This window comes from Cornus florida, unplaced genomic scaffold (assembly GCF_030987335.1).
Source record: "Cornus florida cultivar Cherokee Brave unplaced genomic scaffold, ASM3098733v1 CherokeeBrave_3.0.0_Hap2_Chr04, whole genome shotgun sequence".
NCBI classification, from domain to species: Eukaryota; Viridiplantae; Streptophyta; class Magnoliopsida; order Cornales; family Cornaceae; genus Cornus; species Cornus florida.
Window position 1 is genome coordinate 97411207 of NW_026775574.1, and position 27892 is coordinate 97439098.

The window sequence follows — 27892 nt, forward strand, 5'->3', positions numbered from 1 at the left end:
TTTTGGTATATAAGTTTACCGGCAAATTCTGTAATACCCCTAAATTAAAAAATGATATAATTGGAATTTTGTTTATTTTTTTTAGTGTTTAATATGCATTCTTGAATTGATTTTTGTGGCTATGTGCTTATGTGTCAAATTGTTTGTTTATCTTAATTAATTGTTTTATTCTTTATTTGATTTAATTATTTATTCTTTAATTTGATTTAATTGTTATTTGGGTATTTGAATTGTTTTGTTTGATTAATTATTCTATGTAATGTAATTGAGGTTTTAATTAATTGGTTAATTGGATTTTTTGTTTTTATTTAATTACATTAGTTTTGATTATTTTAAATGAGTTAATTAGGTTGTTTAATTATGATTTTAGGGTTAGGGATCGTGTATTTGGCCGACTAGGGTTTAATTGGGTTTCCATCTCTTAATATAAGTAGACGTAGGTTTTTATATGCCTATATATATACTGTTATAAGTCTGTTTAGGGTTGTAAGTACAAACCCTATTCACGAATAGTGAAAATACAGAGAGTTTAGAGTGAAAACAGAGAGAGGTTGTGAGGAAAAAATAGAGCAACGTCAGAGAGGGTTTTGGCCATGGCTTGAAGGTCAGACCTAGGTGGAGGAAGGTTGAGTAGTAGGAGGTAGAGTTGACAGAGAATGGACGTCGTCGGAAAACCTAGGAAGACGGCGACATGGTTTTTATTCAAAAACCACAGAGGCAAGTTTTTTTCTTTCTCCTTCCCTTTGGCTTGTGTTCTGTGCACCTATGTAGTCTCTAGTGTTTAATTAATCAGTAACTAGAATTTACATGTTTAATATATGCTATATTGATGATCTGTTTGTTTTGAAATCAAATCTGTTACAATTCGTGCATGTCTGTTTTAGTTTTGTTTTCTTAAAGCATGTAAATTATGTTGGAATTTTAGTTACTGTATTTTCTTTCAACAACTGTAAACGAATGATTGGGATGATACTGGGATTAGATAAGACTCCTAAGTTCAGTAGTGAAGAGGAACAGAGGGGTTGGAATGGAACTGTTGTTGCAAAATAGTTTCAGTTTTGTTCCTAAAGCATGTTTAATTCGGTAGCAAATTAAACCTCTGTAATTTTTTCCAGTTGTGTTATCAAACCATTGATAGGCTTCTTAGTATTAATAAGACCCTTAGGATCAGTTTTAGAAACCAACTGAAGAGTAGAAATAGGCCGGAGAAGAAGCAGAAGGTCGAAGACGGAGCAAACGGAGGATGGAAGCTCTCAAAAAGGGTGAGAGTCGGCTCCATTGAAGTGGGAGCCTGCTCCCACAAATGTAGAGCCGGCTCTAAGACTTCTAGAGCCGGTTCCAGGCTCAAAAGAGCCTGCTCTTTAAAATTTAGAGCAAGCTCTCTTCAATAGTACACTTCTGATTTTTTTTTTTAAAAGAACTGTTTGATACTTTGGAGCATGGGAATGATTCTGTTGATTCTGGGGTTTCATAGAAGGATTGGAAGGCTGGTTTTAGGTGTTATTAAATCCTTAAATTGAGTAAGGTTGACCTCTAAGGGAATGGAATTAACAGTGCGCTATTTAACAACTTTGCGTGCGGTTAACGGCTGGAGGGAGATTTATTGTCTAGTTTTAATTTGACAATTTAAGGTGTTAAAACATGATTCTAAATTAAGTTTTAGATGCACGGTGAAATCTTTTAATTAACGAATTGGACTTGTGGCATAGTGTATGGCTCTGTGTTAAAAAGAATAAAACAGAGTACAAGTATGCAACTTAGTACGCTGTTACCGGATGGAAAAAATTAAATTGTTTAAATTAATTAAGCAATTTATTGAACTATAATATGACTATAGAATTTATTTTAAATGCGTGATAGAGTCATTGATATATTATTCCCTACAACTATATGGTTTAATGCTTAGGTTTAAATTGCTAAAACTTTAAACACTTTTCTGCAATTATTTGGATATTGGTTTTGGATTGTAAATCGCTAAACGATTATATATATGTGGAATTTTAATTGCTGAATTAATATATTCTGTCAATTATATGGATATGGAGGATTGTATGCACCGGTATGAGACCGTCATACTAGGGATGGTTTAGCTCAAAACGTATAAACCTAACCTATTGAATTAAAGGAAATGATTGTAAAATATTGAATCCTAATTTTGTTTAAGTCAGATCAACTGAGTAAGTTGTGAGACTATCTGGATTAATTGATGTTTGTGGTTTAGGTCAGATCAACTGAGGAAGTTGAGTAACCATATGGATTTACTGTTGTTTAAAGCTAACTCATATCAACTGAATAAGTTGAGTAGTTAACTGATTATACGTCTTATGTCAGATCAACAAAGAACTGAATGACATACTCTGGTTTGGACGGATTTTAAATATATGACTACGGTACCACAATATGAGCTTGAGTCTCAGAGTCGTAGGTTAGGGCGCATATATGCAGTAAAATGCGTAGCTGGCTATAGTAGGTTGAAGTGTACCCTGTTAGGTCTAGGTACTCATGCCCACCTTTGGGTGCGTTTTCGCATGTTGCCTTCTATTCAGGTTGAGACCCTTATTGTAGTCCAGTGAATGTCCCTTAGTGTGGATATTTATATATTTATGGATTAGATAGCTATTGTTGAGATATCTAGGGTGTATCTGTGTATCGGGTCACTGTATGGATTGCAATTAGAATAGAATTTGCATGTGGGCCTTACCCACTCTTATTTTTACAGATATTCGTCAGTTTCAGGCGTAGAGCTTGATCATGCTGAGCAGATACAGTTATTCACTCCACCAATGGCATATGAGTTTATTTCATATTTTAGACTTGGGTTTTATGCCCAGTCATTTGAGTTCAGTCTGATATTTTAGGGGTCCACTAGGTGGATTCCTGAGTTGTATAATTTGGAGAATGATTTGTATTTGTGGAGGATCAGTTGTGTCAGAATAGTTTTATTTATCAATGGAAATTTTTCTGAAGGTTCAATTATTGGATTATCATTTTAGTTTTCATTTCAGCAAACTTTATTTATCTCTTTTGTCTTAATGGCATTCCGTGTTCGTTTATTACTAATTGATTAGATATCCTCGGGTAATCGGGCGTGGGTCTGGCCAGCCTGCATCCGGAGATCCGGGGGTATCACAAATTCAGTCTATACTTGGCAACATTTGGAAGAAATGTTTCATACCCAATTTTATAAGACCGAACCAAAGGTATCGATGGCTGACTTATCTAGGCTGTCCCAAATGCCTGGAGAGACGGCTGAAGCCTTTATTGGTAGGTTAAAAAGTGCGAGAAATAAATGCCAAGTAGCCCTTTTAGAAACAGAATATGTGAGTCTAGCCTTGAATGGTTTAGACTTTGAATTACGAAGGAAATTCGAGGGAATGCAATTTCGGGATTTGTTCCAACTAGCCTCTAGTGCTACAAGATATGAAAAGGTTCCGAAAGAAGAACAAGATAAAAGGAATGCCTCTAGGGGTACCTATTATAGGGACCCAAACTATGAAATTCATGTGATAGATGTATCGAATAATAATTATGTCAAAGATCCTACTTATGAGAATCATTTGACAAAGGCTGAAAGTGGCATTAAAGTTGACGCTGCAGAAATGATAAAAATCAAGCGTTACATATGTCGAGCGTTGAAAAAGCCTTTGAAAAGGGTTAATGGTGTTCATATGTTGAATTCAATAACCATAAGAACACCAAAAGAGGCTGAAAAACAATATAATTTTGAACCAAGGCTTGCTTGGCCTTGGGGGGCAACTTGTTCGGCCCTAAGAAATCCTAAGAGGTCGAAAGAATTTTCGTTCGATCTGGGAGGACCCATTAGGTTGTTCAACCACTTGGGGTGCCAAAGAAGAATTGGTTATTGTAACCGATTAAAATTATGAGTTGTTGATTGATAGCCAAATATTTATATTTTGGTTGCAAATGTCAACAATTTAGTGCTGAGATTGGAAATTACCTGGGGGCTAAACACAATCAGCCTCTACATAATTCAATCCTGCACCTAGACCACTTACTAGTCGCATTGGTGGTAAGGTTTGATCAGCACCTCAATCAATTAAGTGCTCAAAACGATTGTATGGTGAATGTGCCGTAGTTAGGATATGGTTGAAAGATTGCTTATAAGCGAAATAAAAAAAGGGGCTGACGATAATTAGGTGCTGATCGGAAAAGCAATCGAAGAATTGCCACAAGATATAAGGACTGGTTAGTTATGCAAAGGGCCGAATAAGAGTGGTTGATTTAAATTGTAATCCTTTAATTCAACTCTTTAAAATTTCGATTTGCCCTTATTTCAAAAAGCTGGGGGGGGGGGGGGGGGGGGGGGGCATTGTTTGCACCATAAAATAAAAATTTTAATTTAGACACATGGTGTTGTTTAATTGGAGGAGAAGATATGTACCATGTTATTAAATAAGACTACTATATAAAATTGGAGTCTAAAGTCAATAAATTGCCTACGTCAATTTTATTCCACAAATACGATTTATTTGGATAAATTTAAGACAAAAGGCAAAAGGTGGATAAGATTAAGACAATGGTAGTTTTTATAATTCAAATGATGGTGGATAAGATGAAGACAATTGTAGTTTTTATAATTCAAATGATATTTGAATTTAAAAAGAAAACTGCTGCTACAAGGTTTCTCTATTTATAGAGATAGGAGGAGTCTGTGCAAAAGGTTCCCGACCAACACAACCCATTTTCTTACAATGTAGTACTTTCTTTATCGATGTTTTTCATTCTCTGCAATTTCATACAGTTCTTTAATTATATTTTACTTCTGTTCATAGGAGTAGCCTCTAGTGTTAGAATTCCACTTCTTGTACTTTGTATAAGAATTTTACTTATGAAATAAAAGTCGATGCTTGGCATTAGTCCCCTCTACTTCTATTTTCTAAGTCTCTTAGAATAGGTGAATGCTCGTGTAATTTGTTTTACTCCCTTCATCCATTTTACTTATAGTGCTGAAAGTCCTCTTTATTGAGGCGTTGAAGAACCTGAAGGAAGGGGCCATCCTTGCCTTCCAACAATCGCCTAATTCACTAAGGGCCGATTTTATATTCGGTCAGCACCAAGGATAGTTTGGCTATCCAACCCCTTGGATTGAAAGACTCTGGCACGTCCCTAAAAAAAAAAAAGGAGCCAAACATGTTGTTTGTGTCTTTATCTCTTCATCTAACTTAACAAGAGTGGAGAATGCACCGTCACTCTCCCCATCTTCTTCTTTCGTTTTGGTACTTTTCACATTGCAGTCTTTTTCAACCACTTCATCGGAGTTGTCACGAATAGTTACAGATGCCTTTGTGCCTAATGAAAGTATACCTCCTGAGAAAGATCAAGAGGGTCGAGACATAATTCCGCATTACATAGATAGCTTTAGAAAGCAATTGATCTAATACCATAATACTTTAATATTGTATATATTATAATCTTTAATTAAGGAATATACAAATATATAGTGTTAAAAGCCGGACAAACTAAATTTTTGGGTTTTATCTTAATTTGTATATATATATTTTTTCCATAATTAAGTTTTTTTTTTTTGGTCCATCTCTCTTCATTGGACAAGCTTTCTTCTTATTATTTTTTCGTATGTTCCAATCAACATTTTAGGCTTGAGTATATTCTAAGAGCTCTTCACTGTGGTGAATTCAAAACTATAAAATATAACTATATAAAACAGTAGTCGTGGAGGGATTCATATATTTTGTTGTCAAATACAAATGCATGTCTTGGTGAGCAGGAAAAAATGGAGTACTGTAATGATATAAAAGCATATACTGGGACAATCACAATTATTATTTTTTTTCTTCATTTATTTTGAAGACAATTAGATAGATCTCTCATTTTTCCCCATTAGTCAAATCAATGTGACCTTGAATAACAATAAGATAAAAAGAAATTTATGAGAATGAAAATTTTAATAACATGTTATATTTAACATTCAAGAAAAGATACATTTAAATTAACATACTTTATTCCAAAATATAAATAAGACCAGTGCATAAATCTATTAAATAATATATCCCAACAACAAGCAAAATTATCATCAAAGAAATAGAAAGAGAGGTAATAAATCAAAATTTTGCAACGACTTATTAAAAAGATAACTTAATTATGGCAGTTCTCTTCAGGAACAGATCATCTCCAATAAAAATTCTCTCTAGGTATTTACAGGTATTAATCCTACAATTACTAAGGCGCCACGTCAACAACTTCTTTGACTCACTAAATAAATTAAAAGTTATTGCACTTTCTTAAAATATCTAACTATGTTAAATTACAGGTTTACCCACATTTAAAAAAAACTTTTTTTCTCTTTCTCTTCTCTTCCTTCTCTCTCTTATATGTAACATATATATATATATATATATATATATATATATATATATATATATACACACACACATGGCTAGAACAGACCCAGTTTGCTCATTTTCTTGTTCCGCTATTGACAACTCTCTCTCTCTCTCTCTCTCAAACCTCCTCTTTCTTTCTTTATTTCTACGTCATTCCAAAGAATTTTGTGTCTCATTGAATTGGGTTCACAAGAATCCGTTGAAAAGTGGCGAACAAATGCTTCAAACCTTCAATCAACAAAACTGTTCAAGCTTAAAGCTTTCGAATCAATTAATAATTCGAATGCTTGGTGATGGCAATCAACAAAACTATTCAAACTCTTAAATATATATTATTGGAGAACTATAATTGAATTTCCTAAATCGGGTATAAATACAAGTTGAAGTATCATAATCAATTTTAATTGGAATTGACAAAAATAAAAAATAAAAAATCAATTCAACAATAATGAAGAGAGTTGAATCGTATATAATCTGTGTGTGTGTGTATATATATATATATATATATATATATATATCTAGCCATGTGTATAAAAATATATAGGAGAGAGAAGGAAGAGAGGAAAAAGTGAAAAAAAGTTTTTTTAATGTGGGTAAATTTGTAATTTAACATAGTTAGATATTTTAAGAAAGTATAGTAACTTTTAGTATATGAGTGAGTCAAATGAGTTATTGACGTGACGCCTTAGTAGTTGTAGGATTAATACCTGTAGATGATAGGAGAGAATTTTTCTTAGAGAGGATCCGTCCCGTTCTCTTCTCCTAATGCTTTGGGCTGTCAAGAAATTAATTCTAATGATTTTATAGATTATTGCGGGAGGGCTTATCAAAGCCATTAATTCGAAAAATGTTGTTTATTCTACCATTTCACATTTTATAATGAGTTCAATATTATTTTCTAAAAGGTATTTTATTTTGAATATAACAGGTTGATCGAAACTGAAAGTAATATATGCTTTACCTCGCCCCGAATATTTAAAGGGAAAATTATCTCAGATCTAATTAACATTAGTGTTTGTGCCACACATCAATGTACTCTTTATTAAATAAAACACATTTCATTATATAGTTATGCAATTACATTTAGTTTTAAATTCCCTAAAAAAATGTAATATTATACCTTCTTCTTGTATTTTTTTTTTTTGTTTAGGTAAACACAAAGTTATCAGATTCAAAACCAACTTAAATCCCCTCTTAATCCATAAAGGTTTCGATCGAAATAAAATTTTCAGATTTCAGGCACATGTAAAACCTCCTTTAGCATCAAGACCTTACCAGATGTAAAATTTAAAATCACCTTCCCTTGATGAAAACACAACTCTTGTTGTAAGGCATCACAACTGCTGGTATAACTTTTAGAAAACTATCTTTTGATTATATAATGGATATATTAATTAACATACACAGTATATTTTTAAAATAAACAAAAAAAATATATATAAATATAATGTTTTATTCATCACCGAGTTTCAGTAGAAGTTTCATCCAGCACCTTATTTTGTCTAAAAATTTTCTGAATTATTAATTATAGAGGGAAGAGTTCTCTTTTCTGCACTCACTGGATTGTAACCAACGGTCATCTGGGAATTTTAAAATCACCTTCCTTGATGAAAACACAACTCGTCTGGACTCTGGGGGCTGAACAAAATGGAGTACCTCTGTCTCTTAATGAAATAAAATGCATATACTGTCAGAATGATTTCTTCCAAAGTATTCCAAATTATCATATCACATTTTACTACACTCCCCATGCCCAATAACAAGCATGATAACTTATTTATTTATTTATTACAACTCAGTATAAAAAAACTTACGAATTTGGTTGTCACCAACGTGTTGCGGATGTCTCTCTTTAAATTCATCTAACTTTGTGGTTAGTGTCTTTAATTCCGTTGTCAGTGCATCTACCTCAGCTTGAAGCATTACAATCTCTTCATCTGGTTTGGCAACAATGTGATGATCTGAAGCTAGAGTTGAAAAGGTCTTCACATCTATTGGTGCATTTCTAGCATTCACTTCCCTTACCCCTCCATCATTCTTGTCATCAAGTCCACCTGCCAAGGGTTACATATTAATCATACTTCATGCCTAACAATGAACAAGGTAATTTTTTCCAAATACGACTAAGTACAAAATAACTTACCAATTTGATAATCACCTATATGTTGTGCACGTCTCTCCTTAAATTCATCAAATTTTGTTCTTGCGGTCTCTAATTTTGTTCTTACGGTCTCTAATTTTGTTTTAAGTGCATCAACCTTTGCTTGAAGCAATATGCACTCTTCATCTCGTTCAACAATGGTAGGATTATCTCTTGCAACAGTTAATGCCTTCTTATCTGTTGACGCATTTTTAATCTCTACTTTCATTATCCCTGCTTCATTCTTATCATCAAGTCCACCAGCCAAGTAACTTCTTAAATGGGAAAATTACATATAAATGGAGTCAAAATTTCATATTTACTTAGAGGCTGAGTCAAAGTTTCATATTTCTCTAAAATGGATTGCTGAGGTGGCACATGATTTTTTACTGTTTAAAAATTGTGGTGTCTAAAATACCCTTCCGCGAAGGTACTACTTTTTCTTCGAAGGTACTACTTTTTTGAACTGAAGGTACTACTTTTTGGTGTCCAGGTACCATGTTTTTTAAACACCCGCGAAGATACTACTTTTTCTCCGAAGGTACTACTTTTTTGAACTGAAGGTACTACTTTTTTGAACTGAAGGTATTACTTTTTTGTTAGGGAGGAGCAATCCATTTTAGAGAAATATGGAACTTTGACTCAGCCTCTAAGTAAATATGGAACTTTAACTCTATTTATATGTAATTTTCCCCTTCTTAAATAATCATGCTATATATTAATCACACGTCACATGCCCAATAATATAAGTTTTTTCTGATAGTTAATACAACCGAATATTGAAAAACTTAGCAATTTGGTGGTCACCAATATGTTATGCACGTCTCTCTTTAAGTTCATTCAAATTTTTTATTGGTGTCTCTAACTTCGTGCATCGAACTCTTCTTGAAATATTAGATTCTCTTTATCAAATTACACTCTCTTTTGTAAAGGAAGTATCTGACAAGCAACCAAGAGCTAAAGAGTTTGGCTCTAATACATTATTAATACAAAAAAAAATAAAAAAATAAAAAAAAATAACACATATGAAAACCATGTTTTATGAGGATGAATGTCAATAAATTTATATAATGGGCCACTATCTAATTATTTTTATTCTGAAGAAGTATTTTACTATTTTTGTAGTATATAATCGAAATTTTTGTTTAAAGTCAAATTTTCCAAGTAACGTTTTTTTGTCAAAAAGATGTCAGATATATGTCCTGTCAATATTGAATAGTATAGGGAAAATTACATATAAATAGAGTCAAAGTTTCATATTTACTTAGAGGCTAAGTCAAAGTTCCATATTTCTCTCAAATGGATTGCTAAGGTGGCACATAGTTTTTTACTGTTTAGAAATTGTGGTACCTAAAATATCCTTCCGCGAAGGTACTACTTTTTCTTCGAAGGTACTATTTTTTTGAACTGAAGGTACTACTTTTTGGTGTCCAGGTACCATGTTTTTTAAACACCCGCGAAGGTACTACTTTTTTGAACTGAAGGTACTACTTTTTTGTTAGGGAATGGCATTTTAGGCACCACAATTTTCTAAACAGTAAAAAACCATGTGCCACCTCAGCAATCCATTTTAGAGAAATATGGAACTTTGACTCAGTCTCTAAGTAAATATAGAACTTTAACTCCATTTATATGTAATTTTCCCAATAGTATATAGGTTGAGTAGATGTAAATATTTTATTTATTTAAATTTTGAAGACAACATTGGATATGGAAAATCACCAAAATCCAGCTGTTGCGAACACAACATTGGGTGTTTGTTGTGCGGAAACGTTCCAAATAGATATATTCATACAAAATCCAGATAAGAATTTACTTGATTCAATCTATATTCGTAGGGAGAAAATAAAACAATATATCATGAAAATAAAGAGATCCAAAACTCATATTTAGGTTTCTCTCTCCACTGGACCGTGTTTTTATTTTTTATTTTTTCCTGCTTCTTTTTTTTATTATTATTTTTTTTATTTCTCTCTATTGTCCCCTCTCATCTCGGCTGACTTTTATTGACAGATGTTAAAATATTTCCAAAAAAAAAAAAAAAAAGTGAATATTTATCCATCTAATTATTAAATATAAGAAAATAGATATTCACCAACTAATTAAAACTCCTACTTATAACAGTCAAAACTTCTTTTTAAAATAATATATATAATTGTATACCGAAGAAAAAAAAAAAAAAAATTGTAGCAAGTGAGACCAAAAAGTGAATGAAAAACTATTACACGAACAATTTTTTTATTTTTTATTTCTATGAGAGATAATTTATGTTTAAAAATAATTAATTCTATAAATATCATACTTAGGAAGCATGGTATTACTTTCTGTGCATAATTATTGTTTTGCAAGGGGTTAGCACATGGACCATCTAAATTATAAAAGCATCAGTCGTAAGGGTGCAATTTGAGTAGGCAAACTAGAAATCAATCCGGTTTTCACGAAAAATAAGATGGATAAATATTATTCCATAAGATTATGTTGTGAAGCATTAGTCCTAAACTAGACAAAACTAGAAACACACGAGGAGACTATCAGAAGAAAGTTTGAGCCAAGCCTTTTAGCAATATGCATCATTGATATATCAATAACATAAGCACAAAACAAATAGGAAAAGGCACAATACATCATCAGTTGATAACACATATAACCTTTCAACCACAACTTTCAAACAAGGTGCATATGAACACAATGTGACAATAGCCAAGTCAAGTTCCTGCTATTAGGCCTCAGGGTGCATCTGAAGTCATGGTTCGCAGTGTAACGGAATCGGACAAAGTAAGTGTAAACTAACTGATACGGATCGCGTATCGAACTTGAAAAATGGTAGCGTATCGGACAATACGGCGAACCATGAATCTGAACACAATGTGACAATACCCCAGTCAAGTTGCTGCTATTAGGCCCATAACGCAATCACTTGTGATACGGTACCAACGTGCGGGTTTGCTAAATTAAGTACCCAAGAAAATGCTGACATGCTGACTACCTAACTTGTTAACAGGCTAGGTACCAATAGGCACAATCCCTAACATAACAGCAGACACCGCCACCATTGCTACTCCATGCTGAAATCCCATTCAAGCACTATTGTTCGACCGGGACGTGCCTCCATGGAACAGTTCTAATCTTGAACACTTTTTCAGAACTATAGAAGATTTTCTAGGGGAGCTTTCCTCCAACAACTTATGTTTGGATTTTCTTTCAACATGACGCGCATGTTTCTTCTTGAGTGCCTCTAACTTTGCTGTTACTGCCATTATCTCTTCTTCTAGGTCAGCAAGAGATGAGACTGTACCATCACTCTCCTGATCTTCTTCTTCCTTTTCCGTATTTTCCACATTGCAGTCTTCTTCAACCGCCTCATCAGAGTTGTCAACAACATCCACAGATGACCACCCTTTTCCCAGTGAAGGTATTATACCTTTAAAGAAACATAAATAAAGTCAAGACAAACTAGAAAAGCAATTAATTCCAGACTATAGTACTTATTATGTATAGTTTCGAGAATTTATTAATACGTAGGTCTATCCCGGATGATGCAAGGAACATGTGCAACATGCCAATTGGGACAAATGAGTACAAAGTGTGACTTACCTAAAAAAATGTTGGATGGAAAAAATAATAATAATAATTATTATTATTATTTTCACACAAGCATCGCAGCAGTACTCCAAGTCATATTATGACAGACTAAAGAAGAAGAAGAAAATTTCAAATTGAATAGCAAAGAAGGTTTCATACTTCTAAGCAAAATAGGAACCCCATCTCCCCTTACCATATTCCATGAAATCAAAAATTTAGTATAGCATCATACATTACACAATTATATCGCATATAATGTTTTATAAGGTGCTAGACTGTTGACGCACTGTGCAGCAGTAGGAAAAGGCACAAATTTCTCAATGCATGCACAGGCGTATTTTGCAAAAAACAGTGCCTTTCTGATAGAGGACAAAAGCTGTAGTGGATTAATGATGTTTGATCTTGTATCCAAGTCCAGTGCATGATTTCTGCAGCACAAAGTGGTCTTGGAGGTTCACATAGACGTACGGTACTTTGATGGTTTACTCAAATCCAGAGCAGGGAAACTGAGCAACTAATTTTAACAGGCAATGAAGAGGTGTGGGTGATTGAGATGTTGGACAATCTGGTTGTTCATAGTTTTCATTTGTTGGCATTAGTGAAGCACTTGCAAGGTCGAAGTAAAATCTACAGTGGAAGCAATGTAAGAGGCTGTCCTCGCAAAGGCAACTACACGCATTGCAAGTGAAAATCACAGAATCATCAGGTGGCCGAACAAGGAGGGAGAAAGCAGTGTGCTGACATTGTAGTGGGTGGAAGGGGTATCCCTCTCTCCCATTCACACACGCACACGCATATACACAAATCAAATTACATCAAAATGCCTCACGCTAATCTAGACAAAGTGAACAAGGTTCAATAAAAGTTTAAAAGAGAAAGGAAAATGATTCTTAGGCATATTTCTCTGACCTATTTGTATAGCCAAAGAGTTTCTATCCCTTTGATGTAGTGGATAGGACCCACACTTGAGCTTATCCACTGCATCAAGTGGATAAAAACCCCATCGGTTGAATTGTTCGCCCAGACAAATAAGCACAATTCCAGTGAATCCAGTTATGATTTGTTCTTTAATGTTACTATAGTCCAATGGTACTCAGTAAGTTTATACTTTTAAAAGTTGTCAGTTAGATTGTCTTTATGTTTGGTCAAGTAACTTGATGCTTTGATGTTTACATGTATCAAATTACTCAGATTCAGAGTTTAATGCCTGTGGTTTGGGGATTTTTTTTTCTCTAATTTTCTGGTAGACTCATTGGTTATCGCACCAGCATATGGCCACCACCACATACACACCAATATATTCCCACACTCATGCACTCAGATTTACACACATTATATCTGCTGCATGATGTATCCAAATAAAGAGTTCTTTTTAGTATGGGTCTCTTAATTAAGTATCTACTAATATATGGTGTGAAAAACAGGATTAACAAAATCTCTGTCTCTCTCTTTTATGTGAGTTACGTTGTGCAGAAGTGGTTAGTTAAGTTAATGTAATATAATATTTCTAAAGACATAGAGGGGTGAATAGGTCTCATTGTTCAACTTTTGTGATTGATTAAATTTCCAAGTTGATTAACATTTTAAATCTTCATCAATCACAAATAATTAGTAAAGTAAAGCAAGTAAAGGAATCAACACACCTGATTTTTTATGCGGAAAATCTCAGCAAATAAAATCATGGACCATAATCTGGAGTAAGGAAATCCTCTATACAGAAGCAAATTAAATTACATTGACTCTGACCTAGATTGATGTCCATACTTCTTTGCCAAGACCTGGTTTCTGTTTTATACTTACCCCTAGTAACTCAAATCGACTCATTCTTACTACCTTGCAAATGGGTTGTTGACGTAGAACACGATTGCTCCATGAACAATTTGTCAGGAGTTGTAGTGATCCTTTACTCTTCCAGAGAACATTTGTTAAAGTGAGGATTCAAAGAAGAAAACTAGACGATGAAGATCTATGTTAATAATGCTCCGAGCTCTCAACACAATTGCAAGTCTTCATGCATATTTGTTGAAGTTCTTACTTGAGAAAGATGAAAGCTTACAAAAATATAAAAAATTGGGATATGTATTATAGATTAACAAACAACTCCAGACATCATACATCACAATTGTTGATGTAATTTTTGGGAAATTACGTTTCTTTTGAAAACATAACTGATTTATTAATAACGTATATATTTTTTGAAATAAGCAAATAAAAATATAAAAACTATAAGGTTTTATTCACCACCACATTTTGACAAGTTTGAGCCAAAACTTTATTTTGTCTAGAAAATTTGTGAAGTATAGCTGGAAGAATGAGGGAAGAGGGCATTAAAACTGATTCCAAGAAATTAGTATTTGAGTAATCAGGTAAGTACTTTCACACACTTTTGGAAACACCCAGACTTGAACTCCTCCCCTCCTCTTTGAGGATGGGAAGGTTATACCATTGGGCTAGAGGCCCTTTGGTGACGCTTTATCATTTTCCTTGTGTATTTAAGTATACCAACATAAGTCACATAACACATGAAACACCTACAACATTAATTTCTTTCAATTTATGATGTTACATGTTCCTACACTTCATCACTTTCTTTTTCTTTTCTTTTTTTTTTGGTCAGGTATATATTAGTACAGTTCACATGTCCAACAACAAACATGATAACTTCTTCCAATAACAAATGAGTATAAAAGAACTTAGCACAATTAAAAATGAGTATAAAAGTAGAGCTTACCAATTTGGTAGCCACCAACGTGTTCCTGATAGCTGTGCTCAAGTTCATCCAACTTCGCTATCACTGTGTTTCCTTCAGCTTCAACCATCACAATCTCTTCATCTAGTTTGGTAATGGCAGGATGACTGATGTGGCACTTAAAAAGGTTTCCTGATCTGTTGATGCATTTCTTGTTTCTACTTCTGTTACTCCTGCATCATTCTTATCATCAAGACCACCGGGCAAGGACCATTCTCAAATCATCAAATTACATATTAATCACACACTCCACGTACCCAATAATAGAAGTGATAACTTTTTCCTACTACTACTGAGTAGAGAACAACTTACCAATTTGGTAGTCACCAATATGTTGGACATGTCTCACTTGCAATTCTTCCATTTTTGTTACAAGAGCCTCTGCTTTTGTTCCTAGGGCAGATAATTGTGCTCCAAGCATTACAATCTCTTTATCTAGTGCCGCAATAACAGGATCATCTGAAGCCTTATCTACTAATGAATATCTAATCTCCATTCTCATGATATCATTCTTATCATCTAGTCCAGCAGCCAAGGATAACTCCCTCTCTTGTAAAGATTGAAGAATCTGATAAGCAACCAAAAAGTAAAGAGTTTGGCTCTAAAGCATTGTTAATGTAACAAAAACAATATTATTTTTACATAAGACATGAAAACCATCCTTTGTGAGGATTAATGTCAATATATTTATATATATGGGCTACTATCTAATGATTTTTCATTCACAAGTCACAACTAGTATTGTTGAAGTATATAATCAGATTTTTTTGTCAAAATGCGAATGGTCCATCACTTGGAGACGTTTTACTCAGCATAGAAATCTTTGTTAATAAGATCATGGTATACGTATTTGGTTAATATGAAGTAAATAAGTTGCATAAAGGTTGAGTAGCTTTTGTAACTCATTTTACATATTTGGCATATCCTGGATACTCGGATAAATTTCCCGTTTCCGCCAACAATGTATTTACAAGAAAATGAAAGACAAATCGTAGCAAGTATGAAACAATTTAACCATATTTGTAAGAACCTACTGTGAAAAAAAATGCAAGAAAAAACGGTAGAATCAAAACCTTTTAAGCCAGATTGGGATTTCAGAAAAGGAATGGAAATCAAATGAAAGTATGAATTAGCCATCTGGAATGATTTGGAATTTAGAGAAGCAAAAGAGGAGCAGAGTTGGACATAATGAAAAGTCTACTTAGTAATTTTCAATTACTATGAAAATTTTAAGAATTTTCAAGAGATTTTTAAATAATACAATTTTCATCATATTTTGAAATAATATTTATTAAAACCAAAAATTCCATTTTAAAACCATGAAATCCTGCTGCTGGGATGCAAAGACCAAAACTAGAGTATAAAAGCTCATATGAAATCAAATAGTAAGCAATCCAAGTCTACTCTAATAGCTGTAAATTTGGGTGTACCTCATCAAATATGCAAGAAATTTTAGCAACATATTGACATTCCTTACAATAATAAGATGGCTCTTGGAGTGCCCTTCTTTCCTCGCAAAGGTCACAGTAATATTCGGAGTCAGAATCATCATTAGAATTGTCTTTGATGGGAGAATCAGTGAAGGTGAGTGAATGTACGTGATGGTTATTATATGTTCGTGGTAATATCGGAAAACAGCACAACTTGATAACGAAATTGCATGGCACACAACGGAAGAAAGGGAAACCAATGAAAATTTTACAACAGCTGCAACTAACAAAGCTTTGCCTTTGACGCTTGTTCTCGTTGAAGAAAGCAAGAGGGTGCTTGTGAATTATTAATTTGAAAGTGGAGTACGTTAGGGACACACACATAACATCCATCACAAACTTGCACTCGGCACACCAGTAGTTGAAGCCCGAAACAAAACACACACATGCCTCGCATTCGTAGTTACCATCTATATTGTTATCACGGAGCACGAGGATGCAGTGGATGAAAGGGGTGTTTGATCTGTCGTGGCAATTCAGCGCATGATTTGTGCAGGAAATACCGGCATTCAAGACAGACGTAGACTTAACCCTCCTCGATGGATAACTCACAGGCAGAACAGGCAAAGGTAAAATTCCCATTGGTGTGACAGGGAATTAAAGCATGCGGGTGGGTGAATGGTACTTGTCACTACTTGAACAACCTCCTGCAGGTGTTTCTCTTCTAAACTTTGATCATCATAGTTTGTTATTATGGGTTTGGGCATAAGAGAAGCGCACCTGACATCCACTCTAAATTTACAGTCAGAACAGCTGTAGCAGAAACGACACTCAAAATTCCGACAGGTTTTGCAACGAGAACCAGAACGATAACTAACATTAGGGGAGCCTTTGAGAGTGAGAGAGTGATGTGGGTGGAAGTGATGTGTAATCTGCTGCGGGAGTTGGGCACATGATTTATCAAGGATAGATCCGCAATCTAAACAAGCATGGATGGTGCCCTTGATGGGTAGCTCGCACACAGAGCACAGAAAATCAATGTCCTCGTTCTCTCTATAGCAAGGAATCAAGGGATGCGGGTGAGTGATTTGTTGCTCCTCCAGCTCCTCCTCCTCCTCGTTGTGACCACTACTTGCGTAGTGGTAGTACTTCTTCTTCTTCTTGGTGATGAGCATCAGTTTAGCGCAATTGACGTCCAGGTCAAATTTACATTTAGAACAGTGGAAAGTGAAGCCACATATGTTCGAGCAGGCGTTGCAGTAAGCTAAATTTTCATATGAATCAGAATCATCATCTGATTCGTAAGGTGATTTAGCGAGAAGAGTAAGGGGATGTTCATGAAAGGGGTGTGACACCTCTAGAGGCAATTTAAAACATGATCTGCAGATGAAATAATCGCATCTTTTGCAAACTTCGCAATAATAGAAAGCACTTGTGATGAACACCTTGCACCCAATGCATTTTTTTATTTGATAATCTTTGGGTTCTGATCGTAGAGGGTCAAGGGATGCTTGTGGCCGAAATGTTCAAACTGCATCTCTTTCTCTCTCTTTCAGTAATTACAAAAAGTTCTAAGAAAAATTGTTTTCAGCCCGAAATCCAAATCCCAACACACAAATTAAGAGGGGTGGTGAGATTGTGAATGCAGTACACAGTTTACAAGCAGAAGCTGTCTGCCAAGGAACTTACAGTTTGAAAATAAATATTATGGGTGCCTACCACGGTGAGTTGTTAGGTCGGTCAACTATGATTGTATCTTATTTTATGGGCAAGTTGTGGATTATACAAGCATAATAAAACACTGACAACAGATGCTACAATTACAATAAAACAAAAATTAAGTGGGATAAGAAGGGAGGAAATGATAAAAAAAGAAAAAAAAAAAAAAGGGCTTCTTCTGAATAGATACAACAATTATTTATTGATTTTTTAACCATGATGAAAGGGAAATCTTATCTTAAGATAATAAAAATAGGATATACAAATGCCCAAATATCAATTTGAAACCATTGATGGGCATCTAGCACATGAGCTTCAGGCCAACCCAACATTATGTAGATGAGGGGCAATGTCCCAACGCTAGGTAGATGAGGTCTATGGTTTAAATTATTCTATTATTGATGACTACTTACTACAGAACATTTGAATGGAAGGAATTGTGGAGGGGAAGAAAAACAAAAAAAGAAAAGAAGGGAAAGGTAAAGAAAAAGATTGTTAGTATAATAGCATGTAGTTTTACAAATGAGGAAAGAAAAAGGAAAATGAGGAAAAAATAATGACAAATCAAACAGTTTTCTCTATCCTTTTAAAAACAATAGGAAAAGAAAAGAGTTGTTAGTGATATGATCAACTCCATACAAATTGAGGACTAAGGTGAGAGCTTTAATGGAAAGCATTTTTATTAATATTTCAAAAATTAGTATTAATATATAGTATTTGAATAAGTTGCATGTCTATTTTTGTTTAGTTACTGAAAAAATAGTAAAATTAAGTAATTAACCTAATTAAAAAATGTAGAAAAGAAGAACAGAAAAGAATAACAAGTGAGAAGAGTAACACTGGAATTAACTTTCCTCAGCAGTTTGTTAGAACTGGAAACAACTTCAAACTGTTACTCTCATATCATAAGCAGCAATATGGCTTGCCTAATTGAGCTTGAAACTACTATTATACGCCCTATAGGGTTTTGTTTCTGATTTGCCAAACTACCCAAGATGCCATTATGCTAATTACCCAATTTTTTAACATGCTAATTAAGTACCCAACTTGTTAATAATTGAGCTCAAGACATGAGATTAAAGAGTTATTCTAAGTACCCAATTTTATGAACATGAATGTTTTAATTTAAAAACTGATTGATTGGAGGCATACCTCAGAGATGACGCAGTGGGTGTTTGATCTGGTATTGAAGTTAGAGTACATGATTTGGGCAACGCAAAGTGGCATTTGAGACGAACATAGATGGTTTGCTTCCATGGGACTTAGTTGGTATCTAGGGCAAGGAATGTTGAAACATATTTGGGAACTCATAAGTGGAGAGACCAGCAAATAATTTGGATTAAGTAGTGCTCTGTGTACCTAATTAAAGACTCCGACTTGAAACCAAGGTCAGCCACTTCATCCATGGAAATGCTTGGTCCTTTCCACAACCCATTACTCCTCTGTTGTCGAGAGAGTCTCCACAATTCCAATCAACGTCGACGGCCACCGCCAACACCACCGGTTGACATCGGCCGATGAATTGGTTCATCGACTGAATTGGGTCCTCTTGGGCCTTTGCTTGCTTTTTAGGCTAGATTACTGCCAATCATGTTGGGCCATCTTTTGGATCCGTTTTTCTGTCTGGGCTTCTTTGGGCCATGTAAATATTTGTTTATAGAATAACGATAGGAACTTGCACATACATATATTACATATTTAATGACATTATGATAATATCATTATATACTTGTATAAATAAGTCAAATATATTATATTTTTGAACTACTTATCATTAATCTTGTTCATTTATATATAATTGAAAAAAAAAAAAAAAAAAAAAAATCAATACTGATGCTTCATTTTCAAAGGAATCTTAAGAAGCAAGTGGAAGAACGGTGGGTCGACATTGTAGGGGAAATCCTATCAGAGCTACTATGTTTAATTTTAACATCTATACAATAATTGTTGTGAGATTTATATGTACCATTCGCAAGTGCACGAATCTTTGCAGATAGGGCTTACTTGTAAGGGTATCGTACTTAAGAGACTTGTGTAAATTAAGTTTGTCAACAAATTTCTTAAATTTCAAATTAACTTGAAAGTAGGATAATTGAATTGTGATGATTAATTAACTAAGTAGAAAAATAAAATAAACTAAAGAATAATGATTAAATAGGATGTAGAAAATAGAGAGAAAGAACTAGGGGTATGACTTCACCACTAACGTCGCACCACCAGTCAATTATATCGATTTATTGGAGATATATCATATAACATGCATAGGGAATTAATCATGACTACACGCACATATTAATTCAGCTAGAAAATAATATAATTTAAAGTTAAGTATGGATTATCTTCGATTGATATAAACCATCTACCTATCTATTTTACTCTAGGGGTGGTCTATCTTTTCTAGGCATAATCCATTAAATTTCTAACATTATATTCAGATAAAAACTATTGTGTTATCATTTCATTCACAACTACAAGAAGTGAATGAGTTGTGTTCAATCACAAGATTAAAATATCTAAGACAAGATAGAAAAATATTTATAATTGAATTAAAATTCTAAAACCGATTCTTATTGAAAAGTCAATTAAAAATCCCATATATTAGACAATCATGCATGATAAAAATTGTTCTCCAATAAATAAATACAATCAAACCAGTGTGCTAAGTTAAGGCTACAACATAACCCTAGCAAAGCGTTTAGCCAACTGGAGTGGAATTCTTCATGGTTGAGGAAGACATCTTCACCGCCATGGATCAATCTCTTCTTTCTTCTGAATGCTTCTCTCTGATCTCAGCCTCAAGCTCCTCTGTATGATCATTCAATGCTGTAGAGGACTCCCTTTAAATAATAAAATATCAGCCTTAAAGTTCCATTTTTCATATAGAAGACATACATAGAAATTCTGTCAAATAAGGATTGCAAAATTCGTACAGACTTCCAGCCCAATTTGATAAGGTAAACAGCTGTTTTAGGGAACCCTCGTGAAATACAAAATTGTAGCTCTTCGAATTTCCTTTCAACCTATACAAGAATTTAGCTGTTTTGACACTTGAGGAGAGAGATACGTCCCGATTACCAAAACGGGTTCAAGTTACCAACTTTGGCGAAAGTTTCCTTTTTGGAGAAGGATTTTTCATTTTCTTCTTCTTTCCATTCTCATCAACTTGTGGCTTCTTTTGGACTATTTTCTAAGTATAATTTAGACTTGAATCTTCAACATTGCTTGGTCCCACGGAATGTCATCTTTTAAAATTCAGAATCACTAGTCTTAACTGATTTTACAATTAAAGGCCTGAAATAAATAAAAATAATAAAACAATGTAAAATCACAAATAAATTACTATTAAGATAATAAAACATGCAAGTAAAGGGACTAAAATGCATAACATTCAGCGCCTAACAATAATGATATAAATACTCTTGTAACATAATTACTTTAGTGAGGCAAACTATATATATATATATATATATATATTGCATGTATGTATAATATTATATTACTATTAAATCGAGAATTCACGTTTTCTTTGCTATTTTAATGTCCATTTCATAGTGTTGTGAGGCATTGGTTGTTGGTATAGAAAAGTAGTATAAATAAATAAATATCAGAGAGAGATTCGGCTTCCTAGTAGGTTCCGACATGGTTTTTCTTAGATGGTCGGATAAGTCGACCTCCATATTTAATTTTGGCACATAGACCATGTGTATATATATATATCAGCATGAGTAAAATATTAGAGAATCATTAACAACTACAGAAAAGTAGTACATAAATGTGTATCAGGATATCGATTCCTACGTAGGTTCGAAGGTTGGGTTCACATGGTTTTGCTCAGATAAGCCTCCCTCCGCATTTTATTTTAGCACTTTTTTTCTCTCATTTAATTTAATTTTAACACATAGACAAGTGTAAAATATAAGTGAATCATTAATAGCTAAGCTATATTTTCCAATGCGATTACTTAAAATATTTCAAACCACTTTTGTCTTATTCCTCCCAAGTCCCAACTAATAAAATAAAGGTTAATTACAGTGACACCCCCTGTGGTTTGATTTATTGACAACCATATGAAACTTGGTCCATTTTTTAACAATGATACCCCTTGGAAGAAATTGAATCCAAACAGCCTCTAAAAATGTGTAAAAAGTCGAGATTGCCCATTCATTATTTTAATTAATTTTAATAATACATATCATAATATTAAAAATGACCAAAATAACCATTGCTCTCTCTTTCTCTCTCATAGTGTGTCTATATATATATATATATTTGCCCATGATCATCCAGCTTGTTTGGGAAAGAAATTAAATTCACAATTTGATTTGTTCACTGCCACCATCTCCATGAAAAATAAATGATCTAAAAGTGGGTTTTTTTGGTGTTTTGATGACAAAGTCATCAATCTACTATGATGTTAGGGGAAAATGTGAAGTTCGAAGAGAGAGAGTAAAAAGTGAAGAATGGTTTGGTGATGCATATGGTTACCAATCCAATCATCACCACGAAACAAATGCTTGAAACCCTTTTCCAACAAATGCTTGGTGATGCAGTGTGATGGTGGTAGTGGCGGTTATAGTGGTAAAGGTAGAGACAGAGATGAAGAGTAAGAGGTGGGCAGGTGTGGGTAAAGAGAGAGAGTAGGGGTAAGGAAGATGAGGGTTTTTTGGTACAATAAAATAACTTTTAAAGGTTAGAGGGTAACAATGTCAATTCACCTTGATAATTGACCATTGGGGTGTCTTTGTTAATTTTAACATACTTGAGGGGGCGTCATTGTTCAAAAATAGACTAACTTTCATCTGGTTGTCAATAAAGCAAATCTCAGGGGGTGTGTGATACCCCTTGATTCTAGAGCCACGGGTGATCAAGTCCGAGCACAGATCCGAGGGATATCAGACAATTAATATATAAACAAGCAGGAATAAAATTTGAATTAAGAATAAAATAACAAAACACTGAAAGAATTCTAAAATAAAAATCCTCAACTTAAAATAATAAATTAATAACATTTAAATCCTTCAAATCTGCACAACTCGGGAATCCATCTAGTGGACCCCTAATAATTCCAACCGGTAAAACATTTACAGAATTAAAATCCAAAACCAAAATAAGAAAGAAAATCCTATGTAGTCGGAAGAGTGAGTGATTGTATCTGCATCACCACGATCAAACCCTAAGCTTGGTACTCACGAACACCTGAAAAATAAAGGTGGGTCAGGCTCACATGCAAGTTCCATCCTACTACAATCCGTACATAAACCCGATACGCAGATACATCCTAGATAGCTCGGCAATATCTATAATAGTTCATATATATATATACACACTATAGGATGCTCACTAGCCTATAACATAGTTCAGCCTGAGTAGAAGGTGACCTATAAAACACGCTTTTCAGCGGCCAAGTACCTAGACCTACCAGGGAACATTAGCTATATCTAGCTACCCAACCTTTGCAATATACGCACCCTAACCGTGATCAGGAGACTCAAGCTCGTATCACGGTACCATAAATATATATATAAATTCCTTCCTAAATGCAGAAAGATGAAACAAACATCCGTTATGTCGTTCAACTGTTTTAGTTGACAGGACATGTATCCATGTAGGAGTTAACTATTTTAGTTAATCCATTCCGTATGTATGAAGGGGTAGGACTTAGTTTTTTTTTATCTAGTCCATCCCTGATATGTCACCGTCCCATACCGGTACATATAATGCAAATGATCCACCAGTGATGCACATTCATTAGAACATCAAGTATATCCATGAACCAGCATAATAGAAAACATGTATTATTAAGATCCTATTATGCATCCAGTATATGATTATAATCATAAAACTCCTGTTAAATTGTTATAATACTGTTAAACAATTTAAATTATCCACATCCATCCAATTGATAAAACAGAAACTAAATCAGTTCATCAATTAACAACCATAGCAGGGTAATATGATTATTAGACTTATGAACTGAGCACAAAATACCATTCAACCCAAACCATACCCTCTTACTAGTTTATAAAAATCATTAAAACAAAGACTAGTAATGCAAACCTCCTTAACCCCCTGACGGCATAAAAATTTATGTTTGCATCATATGACGTCCTTTTAATCCTCCAACTTAAAACCTGTGCTTGATATAGTATAACACAGAAAAGTCAAACTGTACCTCATATTAGTCCCCAATGGTACAATATACTAGCCCATTTTACTGGTGAAAACAACCCAGTAGTTAGAACTTCCTCCACTCCTTACAGCATGCAACTATATTTATTTAAAATTGCATGTCAACCACAACCACAACCCAACCAACCCTCTTAAGACTCATAGATATCTTAGATATCATTGCTATAAAATCCCAACAATATCCGTTATATCAGTTCATTGAATTAGCGGAAACAACTAGCCTTTCCATCCCCTTCCTTTCTTCCGGACAGCATACACATTAATAATGTTTATGTTCATGATGCCCCTTAGAATTAAACCCTAGCATAAACCAACTATTTAAAGGTTCCAATAGGTAAATTTTTAAGTATTTAGAACCCTCTTTATTTCTCAGAAATTTCGTTTAAGGCCCCAAAGGCAGAAAAATGCCGAAAATACCCCCGAAGGGGTATCTGTTCAAAGGAGCCGGCTCCCCCCCATGGGAGTCGGCTCTTTATCTTCCAGAGCCGGCTCTCCCTCATGGAGAGCCGGCTCTACTTGCTTGGGAGCCGGCTCCCTCACTTAGGGAGCCGACTCTCTCTCCTTGAGAGCCTGCTCCTTCATCTCTGACCTTCGTCTTCGGTTCCGACGCCATTCCAGCCATCCGTCCCACCTTTGATACAGATTTTTAAACTTCCTAGAGTTCAATTTACATCCACACAGTCCTAGAACCTCCTCACATCCCCTTAGGATTTGATTTACAGAAGCTTAAATCCTTGTCGCAGCAGTTGAAGCAAAGAACAATTTCAGAAACATAAAAACGTAAAAACAGATTTCAGCTTGGTTCATTATGCATAAATAATCGTTTTAAAGTTTTTCTAGCGTTCTGTCTAAGTTCCTAAAGTCCTAGAAACTCTTCATCTTCCACTATAAATTAATTTACAAAAGTCTCAATTCATACACAAACACAGTATGCAGAAAACCGATTCCAGTTCTTTGAACACAACAAATTACAGTCTGTTACACATGCATCAACCATTAGTTTTAAAGTTGAATTAACCCTGGAAACTATAAAGAATGCACAGAACACAAGTTTACATGAAAGAGATAGTCTGAAACTTGTCTTTAGGTTTCGGTTTGAAACCTTTCAACCTCCGTCTGCAAATTCCGGCAAACTCAAGACCTTCCCTTCCTCCTCTGGTCATTGCCTTTTACCTCTGTTACTTCTTGGCTCACCACGAGCAATTCCCTTACTTCATCTCTCAAATCCCCCCATCTATTTATTCTCAAAACAAATTCCAAAACCTCTGTTTTCCCCTCTCCAGATATAACGTGAATAGGGTTTTCTTAAAACCCTTGCAGACATAAATTGTTCTATATATATAGGCTCTATCAAACCCTAATCCTAATTCCACCACTCATTATGTCGGCTACCACTTATATATCTACAAATTAAACCCTAACTTAAATATCACCCAAACCTAGTATTAAACAAGTGCCCAAAACAATCACGTTCATAATAACTATATCTGTATTAAATAACCAACTAATTAATTATACTTAAAACAAATACAGGAAAACAAATAAATAAATATAAAATAAATCACTCAAAACACATACCAAATTTCAAGTCAATAAATAATTAAATTAAATACACACAAATAGTAATAAATCAATTAGGCAAATAAAACAATTAAGCTAAACAAATAACAAATACGTCCAAGTATTAAATTAAAAAAAAATGAAAAAAAAAATCAAAATTGAAAATTAAATTCCCATTCCCATTTTATCCTTTTGAAAACTATGGGTATTACAGGGTGTGAGTGTAATTAACCCATAAAATAATAAGCAATGTTTAAGTCCAATTTTATAGTTTACCTCGGTAGATTTAATCTTGATTAGTATACTAATTGTTTGAATGGTATGCGTCGGTTGTAATATGATATAGGGTGAAAATGTGATGTTTCCAATATTTGGCATTTTTTATTTTTTCGAAAATTTTGTCGTTGCGTTGGCATTTTCGTCTTTTGTCGTTTTGCGTAACGGACACTGTGGGTGTGTCGGAGAGTTATTTGGGGTATTTTATTGAGTTCAGGACTCTTTGAAATGTAAGGGTGATCATTTTGGCATTTTTTAGTTTTTCAGGTCGAACGGTTCCATGTGGGACCCGCTACTGGAATTGTTGCATACGGGGATTTTAATTGGATTCATTTGCATCATATTTATTTTATTTAATGTGTTGTATATGGTTATGATTTAATGTGTGTATATATATATATATGTTGTGTGTGGTGCAAAATAAAAACAAAAAGAAAAAGGGAAAATAAAATGGAAATGGTAGGACCCACCCTTAGGCCATTTAAGGCTAAAGAGACCATGTTCGGTCTCTATTCTCTCTTCTCTCCCACTGGCCTCTCTCACCTCACTCTTTTTGTTCCATTTTCTTTTTCTTTTTCTATTAAAACTCCAAAGTTAAATTTCTTTCTCAATACTTGGTAATTTTAAGTGCCGTTTGCAGCAAATTGAAGCTCACGACGATATCTACGAATTGATCGGAATCAATCTTCATTTGGCCACCATTTGGGGGATCTCTAATCCTAAGGTTTGAGGTGAAATTGGGGTTTTTGGCTTAGATTGAGGTAGGGGTTTCTAATACTCAAATTCTTATTCCTTTGTGGAGTTTTTCTATTTTAATTGTTGTCAAGTATGATTAAATTGACTTGATTGTTCCTTAAATGATTTAATTGAGTATATGAAGCATGTAATTATGTGTATTTGTTGATTTACTTGGAAAGTATGCTTAATGTGTTAATTTTCTATGCCTATGATGTTTATTAATTTGTTAGAAATCTTATATGGAAGCATGTAAATTGTGTGATAATAATTCTCTCAATTTTCATAGTATTAAAAAGACATGTGATATGCATATAAGCATTGGGCATGAAAGAAAAGGAAAAGTGTTTTGAAATGAAATTGAAAGAGGGATTTTGGGGAGAAATTTGAGAAAATGGTTTTGAGAAAACCCGGTTACCACAGAGTCACCAAAGGACCGGTGTGTTAATGTAACTTAGAGGGAACTAGGGAGATTGCCCTAGCGTGGTTGAGCTATATGGGCCCCAAATGACGCCACGGAGGTACCAAGGGTCAGGGACAGTGGCCAATCCTTCTCTCGTGTCGCTGTGGAGTCACCAAAGGGCGGGTTATATTAACAGTTTAAAAAGTGATGAATTGGATTTTTAAAATGGGGAGCAACATGTGTGGCAATGCACTCATGGCACGACACTTTACTTGTTTTGAATTGGAGTTAATATTGTACTTTTTCCCGGTTTAGCATGATCCCACTCCCTATTGTCCTATTCATTGCTTGGATTCATGGGGCTACAAGAGGTGTGTCTTAGGCATCACCTACTAAGCTTTATGCTCACCCCATTATTTAACGTTTTTCAGGGCCGGAAAAAGAAGTAGTGGATGCCGACCTTCCACAAGCATGAGGAAGACTAGGAGTCTATTTTGTCATCTTTTGTATATTTCCCATTTTTTTTGTAAAGTCTCAAATTATAGTAAAGTGTATTTATTATGCACACCATGGACATGTATCGTGACTAAGACACTTGATTGTAAATGATGTAAATTTGAGACTATGTAGACATTTCATGTTGAATGGGAATTGAAGTTGTGTTTTGACAAATTCATTAATGTCTTTCAATTACTTAATATCATATTTCGTTGCCGTGAATTCGGAAATGAAGTGCATAACAAATCC

General features: G+C 34.2%; 1 protein-coding gene and 1 pseudogene across 2 annotated transcripts; both read right to left on the bottom strand.

The window, feature by feature from the left end:
• Positions 1-10998: 10998 nt before the first annotated feature.
• On the bottom strand, positions 10999-19536 carry LOC132304106 (uncharacterized). Of its 2 annotated transcripts, none has more exons than XM_059801630.1 (4): positions 19135-19535; positions 15146-15401; positions 14816-15006; positions 10999-11923 (listed from the first exon to the last, which is right to left on the bottom strand). In XM_059801630.1, the coding sequence occupies exons 3-4, from the start codon at positions 14901-14903 to the stop codon at positions 11580-11582; spliced, it is 432 nt and encodes a 143-aa protein (XP_059657613.1). In that variant the 5' UTR covers positions 14904-15006; positions 15146-15401; positions 19135-19535; the 3' UTR covers positions 10999-11579. The 2 variants fall into 2 exon arrangements, 1 of the variants encoding a protein (XP_059657613.1); XR_009481507.1 differs by having other exon boundaries at positions 11001-11923; positions 19135-19536.
• On the bottom strand, positions 16826-19122 carry LOC132304105 (uncharacterized; annotated as a pseudogene).
• Positions 19537-27892: the final 8356 nt, after the last annotated feature.

Excerpts from the sequence above, each read along its gene's own strand:
- LOC132304106 (XM_059801630.1), bottom strand. The coding sequence starts at position 14,903 with ATGGTTGAAGCTGAAGGAAACACAGTGATAGCGAAGTTGGATGAACTT. Across the intron at positions 11,924-14,815 it reads CGTTGGTGGCTACCAAATTG|GTATAATACCTTCACTGGGA; the intron begins GTAAGCTCTACT and ends GTTTCTTTAAAG.